At 36.4% G+C, this 12,558-nt stretch overlaps 1 protein-coding gene across 1 annotated transcript in view; it reads right to left on the reverse strand.

Annotated features, from left to right (window-relative positions):
• The window catches only part of LOC139475148 (EF-hand calcium-binding domain-containing protein 6-like), a 51,789-nt gene extending 40,889 nt beyond the window's left edge, over positions 1-10,900 (reverse strand). The window contains exons 1-2 of the mRNA XM_071258403.1: positions 10,798-10,900; positions 4,725-4,855 (exon numbers count right to left, since the gene is read on the reverse strand). Coding sequence (XP_071114504.1) covers positions 4,725-4,854 — 130 coding nt within the window. The 5' untranslated portion in view covers position 4,855; positions 10,798-10,900. The remainder of the gene's footprint in view (positions 1-4,724; positions 4,856-10,797) is intronic.
• Between the last annotated feature and the right edge of the window lie 1,658 nt (positions 10,901-12,558).

Raw genomic sequence — 12,558 nt, forward strand, 5'->3', positions numbered from 1 at the left:
GGGCCTTATTTAATACTTTCCTCTTAACCTACCAACAAGAACAAGTCTATAAATATATCCTGTCCTAAAGTCTATTGAAGTTTTGTTTGTTTGTTTGTTTGTTTGTTTGTTGTTTAATGCCACACTAAGCAATATTCCAGCTGTGTGACGGCGGTCTGAAAATATTTGAGTCTGGACCAGACAATCCAGCGATTGACATCATGAGCATGGACCCATGCAATTGGGATACGATGACATGCATCAACCAAGTCAGCGAGCCTGACCACCCAATCCCGTTAGTCGCGTCTTACAACAAGCATAGTCCCCTTTTATGGCAAGCATGGGTTGCTTAAGAGCTATTCCAACCCAAATCTTCATTGAAGATACAGTTTACACTCTTCCAGTTACAGTAGTGTGACAGCTGTATGAATCTCACTGGAGTCTTTTGATATAAAACAAATACACACTGGTTGATAAACGTTTAAAACTCTGCAGAGATTTTAACTTTTAGCGTTGAGTCCAGATATATTTACAATAAAAAGACACAAGGGTTAGATTCTCTTTATCATCCAAAAATAATTCTTCCAACTTTATCAGTTTGTAAACAGTAATAACCAGTGTCATGAGGGTAAAAATTACAGCTAACTAGTTTCAGAAGCAGAGAGATTAGTCAATAGTGTTGTCATGGTAACTGATGATGCTACAAGTGTCTTCAGAATCATTGATTGTGATGTCATTGTAAGTTTAAAAATTTTCAGTAAGCCTCTTTTAATCCTTTATCAACTCATGTTTTTTTTATATATTTGAGTGAGTGAGTGAGTATGGTTTTACGCCGCTTTTAGCAATATTGCAGCAATATCACGGCAGGGGACACCAGAAATGGGCTTCAGACATTGTACCCATGTCGGGAATCGAACCCGGGTCTTCGGTGTAACGAGCGAACACTTTAACCACTAGGCTACCCGACCGCCCCTTATATATTTGATATCAAAACCAATCAGAGTGATATTCTTTCTATATATATCCTGTACAATGTGTAGATACACATATACAATATTATCTAACCTTACTTTAACATACTAGCTTCTGATTGGTTAAAGTGCGGGCAGTTATTTTTCATGTTGCCTGCTCACAGGCGGGGTACAAATTTCATGCAACCCGCTGAGAAATAGATCAGAACACATCTCTGGAAACTTACTTATCTCGCACAAGTATCGTTAAGTTTCTGAAATGGACCAAAGTTTATCCGAATGCATTGGGTAAAGGGAAGTAACTCGTTTTTTTTGCATCACCTGCTACGAGTTTTGCTAACTCAGTGAAACTGCGGACATATATTCTTGACCTGTATGAATGAATGTCAGTAAGATAAATTTGTTAACCGATCACCAGGGGCATATGGTCTGTACCCTGTGTGTGAGCCTATATATATCCTATACCCTTCAAGATCAATTGACAATTAACTTATAATATCCAACATGAATAATTCATCGAAAGTACAGTGAAGCCCTCAGTCAGTCATCAAGTCAATCATACAGTCATTCAAACCTCTCATTTGATACTTCATGCAATGATTTAATAACACATATATTTAACCCCTGTGTAACTAAGCAGCAAAAGGCCTCTCTCTCTCTGGTGACACAGCCTGTTTAGTGCCTATAGTTAATAAATCTGTGTCTACACATGGTATCTGTGTGTGAGGAGATTACATCAATTGAAGCCTCTGATCACGCTATAGCTTCCCTATTGAATATTTGACACTGGATTGTATGACAAGTCATATCCATTCATGCAAACTCCTTGTATACATCTGGCTATATGAATAGAGAGGTTCCTTACCAGCCACCTTGTGAACTGATTCTGATAAAGATCCATTTCAGAGGGAGTTGGTTATTCAAGTGTTCTGATTAAGAATTTTATCTCTAAGGTCATCTAATTCATGACTTATACTGTAAATCATGAAATTATTGCGTCACCAAATTAATTTGAATGCCGATCCCAGCTATTAATATTGTAAGTAGCCCTACCTAGCCCTCGATGGTCTTTAAAATTCAAAAACTATATGTCATTAATTGGCCAATGACACCAGAAAGAATGCAGACTTAGATAAACATAATATATTTTGGGGGATTAGCAGTTTGACTGAATAAGACCAGACTTTTGTTTTATTTTTTGGCTTACAGATGTTTGGCAAAAAAATTCAGGTCATTTTTAAAAAAAATTTATTACCTCAAAATATTAAGCAGGTAGGGAAAAAAAGATGGAACAGTAGGAATATGGAAAGAAACCTCCCTTTTGTTATACATACATGTCAAGATTTGTCATAATATGTTGTGTTTTGAAGTTTTCAAGATAAATATTCATCAGCTTTTAATCATTGTATTTCAAATAATATAATTATATTGAAAGTGACAGTAAATGATTTTTTTTTAACATTTTACATATTTTTAGTCGGCAGAATAAACAAATACTCCTTTTCATTTTTTCACATTTCAATATTTGGGAGTCGGCAGTTCAATAAACCAAGAATTAAAAAAAACTGTGGCCTAATTTAGTTTTAGTTTTCTCACAAACTTAACTCCTCTTTCTTGACTCAAACTTAGTAAACTGATGAAGATTGGAAAGATTCCAAGTGATGTTACCATGGTGACACAAGTGAGCGCAAACTTACAGACATATGCAGTGTTCTCTATTCATTAAGCATCACCAATCTGCCATTACTGTACTAGACTCTTGTTACCATGTGGATGAGAAACACTTTACTCTTAATGATCAGAATATTTGACAAGGTGGCCAAGAACAAAGATGCCATTATATAGAGAATCTCACCCGAGTGTCTTTTGATATCAAATATATCAACACGAGTTGATAAAAGTGGAAAAATTTTGAGGCTTGCCGAGCATTTTTTCCACTTTTATCGAGTTTGAAGCGGGGTATAAAGGATTTTTTCTGCCTGTCAGAAATCCACGTGCAACCTGTTTTGCTCATGGCGGGGTATAATAAGGTATGATAAGTAAATTTCAGTGTCCAGGCTGCTGGTAATGAAGGGGGCGGCAACTGAGGTGTAGCATCAATCTGACTGTTGCCATCTGGATTGTACACATCATAGTTGAACTGCAGGAAGTTTGGTGTGTGTGGGCGTGTCGACGTCATATTTTATTTTGTAGTTCGAGTCATCAGGGGAATTTTATGCTTAATTTGGATACTCCCAAATGAGTTCAAGACAACCATGAATTCAACACATCCAGTTCGACAGATCAGAGTACAAACAATGATAAACATAGAAGGGATTAGCTGTGACAGGAAGGTGAGTTTGAGACAACCAGGAGTTGACACATCAAAGTTTGACACAATGAGGTTCGACTCAACGTTATCACAATAAACTACAGTGTGTCTTGATACACATGTGTGAGTTTATCAATGCAAGCAAGGGACACATATTTTCCTCATTAATTCCATGATTGACAGTAGTGCTGGGACGGGTAACTCACGTATTCGGGTCGGGTGGGTACTGAGTAGGACCCGGGTACCTACAGAACTACCCATACCGTGGTTAGTCATGTTATATATTGTTTCATGACAAAAATTCACAATATATATAACTACATGGTTCCACGACAATTTTAAGTCTCGCATTTCTTCATGACTATGAACACGTTCTTTCTGACTTATATATGTTTGAACAAAGCAAAAACTTCAGTCAACTTTAGTGTATGCATGACCACATCGTTTTATACGGGTATCTAAATATATTCTGCCAGGGCTACTGTCAAACTATTCCCAATCGGATATTTTGTACCTACATGTATTTCTTGACACCAACAGCGGGTACCCGGGTAGGGTCAGGTAATAGGGGTGTGGGTACCTGGGTAGTAAATTTGGACTCGTCCCATCCTAATTGACAGTACTTGACCACTAACATACAGAACATGACGCTTACAGATCATCCAAACATAAGACAAAATCAAACTTTAGTTCTTGTAAATTATACATTTTGTATATAAATTTATTACACTTTTTGATAATTCAGGAATTTTCAGATTGATATTTGATTCTTCTTTACATGTGCCAGGTTATTAACTTTACCACTAATTTTTTCTGTGAACTGAACAACAAACTTTTGAAGTTACATTTTTAAAATATGACAATGACAACTGATACACCAAAACTGAGACCATATTTTTCTTATCATGTTACTTAATTTCAACCATTTTTTCATGAATTTCTCCATGTTCCATACAGCTAACAACAGGTTGTTGCGATCAACCATTTTGTGTTTAACTTCAACCATTTTGTTTCATGATAGGTGGTAGTGTGTGAAATAGCCCAAGGCAAGCAAAATTTCTAAAATGTCCCCACCCCGATTGGCTACTGAAAATGAAATTAATATCTGAAACAAATCAAGGTTGCGAGATCAGAGTTATCCCCCTTCATCTTGTTTGAGTGACTGTCCTCAATATAACACTGTGCCTAACAAATATGTTTTGATCGGTTGAAATTTATAGTTTAACCAATCAGAAGCTAACAAACATCGAAGGACAAAAAGTGAATTGAACATCTCATATTCATTCTCCTTGAATTTGGAACTGGCTTGTAACTTTTAAAGGGAGCTGGCACATTTCGCCAGCAATATTTAGAGACTTTTTCACATACTGAGAGGCGGTACTGATTAATTTTGCATATTTTAGCATATACACAGCTTATCATAGCAGAGGGACAGGGCTCACAAGTGCTACATTGAGACTTACCCATGGCTGCAGGGTGGCCAGCGCGTGATGGTGCCCTCAGCGCCAGACTCTCCCGTGTCCTCAGTGCTGGTCTGGCCGTGAACTGCACCCCCTGCGTCTCCGGTAGCAGGCCCGCCATCACACTCGCCATACTGACAACAAATATATTATTACACTCATGATACTGACGACAAATATATATCATCACACTCGCCATACTGACAACAAATATATATCATTACATTCACGATACTGACGACAAATATATATGATCACACTCACGATACTGACAACAAATATATATCATCACACTCGCCATACTGACGACAAATATATATCATTACACTCATGATACTGACGACAAATATATATCATCATACTCGCCATACTGACAACAAATATATATCATTACACTCACGATACTGACAACAAATATATATCATCACACTCACGATACTGACAACAAATATATATCATCACACTCGCCATACTGACAACAAATATATATCATTACACTCGCCATACTGTCAACAAATATATATCATTACACTCACCATACTGTCAACAAATATATATCATTACACTCACCATACTGACAACAAATATATATCATCACACTCATGATACTGACAACAAATATATATCATTACACTCGCCATACTGTCAACAAATATATATCATTACACTCGCCATACTGTCAACAAATATATATCATTACACTCGCCATACTGAAAACAAATATATGTCATCACACTCGCCATACTGACAACAAACATATATCATCACACTCACGATCATACTGACAACAAATATATATCATCACACTCGCCATACTGACAACAAATAAATATCATTACACTCATGATACTGACGACAAATATATATCATCACACTCGCCATACTGATGACAAATATATATCATTACACTCGCCATACTGACGACAAATATATATCATCACACTCACGATACTGACAACAAATATATATCATCACACTCGCCATACTGAAAACAAATATATGTCATCACACTCGCCATACTGACAACAAATATATATCATCACACTCACGATCATACTGACAACAAATATATATCATCACACTCGCCATACTGACAACAAATAAATATCATTACACTGATGATACTGACGACAAATATATATCATCACACTCGCCATACTGATGACAAATATATATCATTACACTCACGATACTGACGACAAATATATATCATCACACTCACGATACTGACAACAAATATATATCATCACACTCGCCATACTGAAAACAAATATATATCATCACACTCGCCATACTGACAACAAATATATGTCATCACACTCACCATACTGACAACAAATATATACCATCACACTCGCCATACTGACAACACATATATATCATTACACTCACGTAACTGACAACAAATATATGTCATCACACTCACGATACTGACGACAAATATATATCATTACACTCACGATACTGACGACAAATATATACCATTACACTCACGATACTGACAACACATATATATCATTACACTCACCAAACTGACAACAAATATATATCATTACACTCACGATACTGACGACAAATATATATCATCACACTCACGATACTGACAACAAATATATATCATCACACTCGCCATACTGAAAACAAATATATATCATTACACTCATGATACTGACGACAAATATATATCATCATACTCGCCATACTGACAACAAATATATATCATTACACTCACGATACTGACAACAAATATATATCATCACACTCACGATACTGACAACAAATATATATCATCACACTCGCCATACTGACAACAAATATATATCATTACACTCGCCATACTGTTAACAAATATATATCATTACACTCACCATACTGTCAACAAATATATATCATTACACTCACCATACTGACAACAAATATATATCATCACACTCGCCATACTGACAACAAATATATATCATTACACTCGCCATACTGTCAACAAATATATATCATTACACTCGCCATACTGTCAACAAATATATATCATTACACTCGCCATACTGAAAACAAATATATGTCATCACACTCGCCATACTGACAACAAATATATATCATCACACTCACGATCATACTGACAACAAATATATATCATCACACTCGCCATACTGACAACAAATAAATATCATTACACTGATGATACTGACGACAAATATATATCATTACACTCACCATACTGACAACAAATATATATCATCACACTCACGATCATACTGACAACAAATATATATCATCACACTCACGATCATACAGACAACAAATATATATCATCACACTCGCCATACAGACAACAAATATATGTCATCACACTCACGATACTGACAAAACATATATATCATTACACTCACGATACTGACAACAAATATATGTCATTATACTCGCCATACTGACAACAAACATATATCATTACACTCGCCATTCTGACAACAAATATATATCATCCCACTCGCCATACTAACAACAAATATATATATATAGCAATACAGTCTGTGTCTTTAGCCAGTCGTCCAAACCCCAAGTTTAGTGAAATTCGGCTTGGTCTTGTAAGTTCAATAAAAAATATGCCAAATATAACACTGAACTCCACTGAAAATGACGCTCAGAGCCATATTCTGGCTGAGAGACCCAAAAGTCGTAGGCACAGTCTGCATTACAGTGGCCATACTGACAACATGTATGTGTACATACCATCGTGACTGTTGTGAACATGTTGCCTAGTGCATGTATAAGCAGAGAGGTTTGTTGGTGTTAACTCTATGACAATATGTTTTACATGTGTATCATATTTCATAAACCGGGGTACATGTATTTAGTGCACTGTTGGCTGTTCCTTTCATCACCCCTAGAGCATAAGTATTGTAGTGCTCGATACTAATACTTGTCTGCTGGTCTGAGTCTAGCATATTTTCTTAAGGACCAGTAAAATTAAATAAATGGTGGTCCGGTGGTCTAGTGTTATTTTGGGGAAAAACAAAATAATTTAAGTTTTTACAACTTTTGAAATCAGTGATAGATCAAGTCTTAACTCTAAGCACCAATGTGTCCAGTAGACATCCAACAGAACCAGTTTGTTTTTTTGACAACTGACAAAATTTGGTGAGTGTCAAGCACTGTATTTCATATTGTTTGTTTGTTTGTTTTTTAATGTCACGCTCAAGACTTGGCCAGGCACACCAGTTGATATTATGAAAATCCCATCACACTGAAGAGTATATTTACACTTTATATTTCGGAATTTAAGAAAATAAGAACTTTAACCATATTTAATAAAAAATGACAGTTTTGAAAAGAATATTGATTTTTTTCCTTATTTGCCTGCCAAGTTTGAAATCTTGATAGACAGCATTTAATGACAGTTGAAAATAGAGGACTCCTTGAGTCCCTATAATGTAAAAAGTTACAAATTTGGCAGATCCCTAAAGATTCAAATACTCCAGATGATGGTTTTAACCCATGATTTTGAAGACAGACCTCAGTCTGTTAAAAAAATGGTTAATCTACCAGGCCACATTTCTTTTCTTTTCATCATTTTTTAATTCAAATTGTTAATTTAAGATGTGTTATCAAAATTTATCATTGATTTTTAAGGTGTCATCAGAAATTATCACCAAACATTTGGTTTGATAAATGGGTATTAATTAATATTTGTTTATTTCACAATGAGATAAGATCTTGTGACTGGTCATGTAGTATCTTCTTACTTATTGATTACAGTATCAGTCACAAAACATGCACAACAGATGTTTCCGTATGGAAGGAATCATGGGATACATGTCACATTAAAGCAAGGGGCTGAATGTCACAGTCAGCTATGTTCTGGCTGTCACAGCAGTCTGTAAAGAATCAAATCCGGACCAGGCAGTTTCTTAACATATTGAAAATGAACATTATTTTTCAGAGCTTGATATAGCAGTTTATGCAAATTGACTCAGCCACCATCTTTGTGAAATCCCAGGGATTGATTCTGCTAAATCCGAACTGCACCAGTGCAGGTAAAGCATTGCAAGTGCAGGTAACTTTTATTGCCAGATTGCACCCAGTACAAGTAACATTTGCCACCACAAGTGCACGGCAGGAGTTATATTTGATAACAGTGGAAAACTTAAATCTTTTAGAACTGGCTGCAATTCTTTTAGAATCCAGAAGTTCCTTATAATAGTGAAAAACACAGGTCTGAAGGCAGCAAATTTTCAGAACTAATTCTTCAAAATTACCACTAGAACAGTAACTCATGCGGTTAAAATCACAACAAACAGACACTTTGAAACTTCTGTTTAAGGTTGTTTACTGGATATCAAGATGTGAAAAGCCATATACAGATTTCCTCAAAATAAAATACTGGAGCACATTCTTAAGTTTATTTTCCCTTTGAATTTATTCAAAACAACTGAAAACACAGTTTTTCAATTTACAATGAAATGGTGCAGCCAATATTTTGGTGGTGCAACCTGATTAATTTACTTGGTTGCACCTGGTTCAGGAGGTAAAACAGAAGGAAATCGTACCCTGAATCCACAAGCCCAGAAATGATGCTGACAAACCAAGAATCATAATTGGGGATAACACAGGATTCAAACCCCAGACCTTCGGATCCTGGTGTATCTAATCACAGGACCACGTAACTACGGCATGCGGCCTCATCTAGGGGATTTTGTGAGTTTATAGTGAAACTGTTAAAACCACAACATATGCAGCGGTCGATGTGCAAGCCATAATGTTCTCAAAGTTTACTTGACAGTTGTATGGCAGTTTGTTGGTTTCTACAATATTGTTAACCCCCAACCTATACCCCCTGACCAAAATTGATGACCTCCCTAAAAATCTTCACCACCATCTCAAGCCATAAATTATAAACGTTCCATAATAATAATAGGATGGTACGCTATATTATATCTGTAGTTGATTTATAATTGATCGTAATGGTGCACAAATACAAACCTATTCAATATTTTTGTTCAATTTTTATGACACATTAATTAGGACTGATCGATGCTGATTTTCTTTACCGGATTCGATAAACAAAGTACCTGTCATTAGCGACTCAAGGGCAGGCAACTCTGTATTATCGCAGTGTGGCTATTTTGTGGTGTGATGCATGTGGATTATGTGGTTTACATCACTTCCTGTTTTGGATTATGCATACTCAGTATGCATACGACCTAGGTTGGGTAAAGGGACTTTGTCTGAATAATTGGGTTCTTTTCTAATCCATTTCAAATGGAGGTATGGGTAATTCCTCTTCAAAATCATTCCAGACACTATCAAAAAAAAGTTAACGTGTATACTTACAAGTAGCCATGACATACAGCAACAAGTCCTGTATTGGATCAAGCAGTCAAATATCATGCTCAGATCTGCCTAAGTAAACAGTCGACATGGGGTTCAATTACGAGATTTACTGATACCGCAATAACATAGAGTCATACTATAATATTGATGATGATGATGATGATGATGATGATAACAATAAGTTTTGTTTGTTGTTTAATACTGCACTCAGCAATATACCAGCTATATGATGGCGGCCTGTAAATAATCAAGTCTAGACCAGACAATCCAGTGACTGACATCATGAGCATCGATCCACGCAATTGGGATACGATGACATGCATCAAACAAGTCAGTGTGCCTGACCACCTGATCCCGTTAGTCACCTCTTACAAGCATAACTGCCATTTACAGCAAGCATGGGTTTCTGAAGACCTATTCTACCCCGGATCTTCACAGGAATGATAATAATAATAATAATAATAATAATAATAATAATAATAATAATAATAATAATGATATTGATAATAATAATAATAATAATAATAATAATACGCTGAACAGAAATAAATGTGGTTTTTTTGGTCAAACATACATAAAATAAACAGTAAGCCTAACAACGTTCTTGAGGTATTATAGATCTGCAGGGCCGAGTGACAATGTCAATGTCAGTGTTATGTTTAAAATATAAGCCTACTGGCTACTTTGAGTTGGAAGTTTTAAGCAGTGACGTCTTCAAACTATCAGTGTTGTGACACAGGACAGTTACCTGATCAAACGCTACTTGCTCTCTGTTTCTTTTCAGTAAATCCAACACGGTGCCATGAAATTATTTTGATCGTGCCAGCACCGTTATCATAAGTCAAGGTGCACGCAGTCTGCGTTGCCATGTGCCGCCAACTCTGTTGTCAATGGGCGGGAGCGCCACCTTTTACAGAAGGGAGGCTACTCTGTAAAACTTATCGCCTGCTTGATTTGCAAACCATGACGGATTCGTGTCTGACCATGGATCGAGTGTAGACAGGACAAGAAAATTAAGAAGTGAAAATTCGCTATTTATGTGTGTTCTTATCTCTTACAAACATGTATTTGTTTTTTTTCCACTGCATATCACTGTAGACCTACATGTAAAAGTTGTTATATTTGGGATAACACTTAGTAAAGTACAAATTCTAATGCTTTTGGGGGTCGAGTCTTATCCGGGTCTCGAACCCACACTCTCAGAGGGAGGTACCTAATGGACAGCACACAAAGTCAGCGATCTAACTCACTCATCCACCGAGGCTTCCACAAAAATGAAAGCCCTCCACCTGGTAGTCTAGATCACGTAATTTGTGTACCCCTCTGACAAGAGTAAAGTGCTTGAATGTGTACGTATCACAAATATAACATTTGTTACATTTGACCACTTTCTAAATGGCATTGTGTATTCGCAGACCTACATGTTTTGGTGCAAATACACCTGTCCAACACACACTATGGATGAACAGATGTCTGTATTTTTAGCGAAAAAAACAATTGTCCAGAGATTTCTCTTGTAGGAGGATATAGGCTGGTAAAGCTTGGAAGAAGAGGCTGACAATAGATAGGTGGGGGGGGGGGGGGGGGGGGGGGTCCTGTTTCAGTGAGCTCGCACAATGACATACCCATATTTCACTTCAATGTAAGAAGTCTATGATATAAACTATCTCGTATTTCTATTATATGTGACCGAGTGAGTGAGTCAATGTGTGAGTGGGACACCAGGAATGGGCTTCACAAATTGTACCAATGTTGGGAATCGAATCCGAGTCTTCCGAGTGACGAACGAAAGTTTTAACCACTAGGCTACCCGACCGCCCCTGGTATATTATGTTTTACAGAGACACGCCTTGATGATTCTGAAAATTTAGAACTCACAAACACCTGGGAGTCACTTTATCTCAACATAAGAAATGGACTGTACATATTTCAATTATTGCTAGGTCAACAGCAAAAACGGTTTCAGACATGCACAAACTTAATAAAAAATCCTATTGATACAATCTTTCAAAAATCTATCTGACATTTATAGGACCTATTCTAGAATCTTCATCTGAGGTATGGGACAACTGTTCTGCCTATGATATAACTAACTTGAATTAATCCAGCTCGATGCTGCAAGAATTCTGACAGGTTTGGCCATATTTCCAACAAGAGTAAGTTTTTACATGTATTTCGAAACGGCCTGGCTACCACTAAAAGAGAGACGAAAGATTTTACAAACCTACGGCTCTACACAAAATAATAATGAACGATTGTCCCTGACACCTAAATGATTTGTTACCCTCCAATACTGCTTCAAATTATAACCTACCTAACGAAATAAACGTAACTTCCCTTTGCCAGAACAAGAGCGTTTGAAAAGTCATTGAAACTGCGGAATTCACAAAATGAATATACCAGTATGTTAAACAGAGTACTTTTAAAGCTTAATTTAAAACAAACTTTATTATCTCCATATTATTTTACTTATGGAAAGCGTTAAATTAATATTATATACACAAGACTT

The sequence above is a fragment of the Haliotis cracherodii genome, unplaced genomic scaffold, assembly GCF_022045235.1.
Source record: "Haliotis cracherodii isolate W230 unplaced genomic scaffold, xgHalCrac1.p SCAF_3, whole genome shotgun sequence".
In the NCBI taxonomy this organism is placed as follows: domain Eukaryota; kingdom Metazoa; phylum Mollusca; class Gastropoda; order Lepetellida; family Haliotidae; genus Haliotis; species Haliotis cracherodii.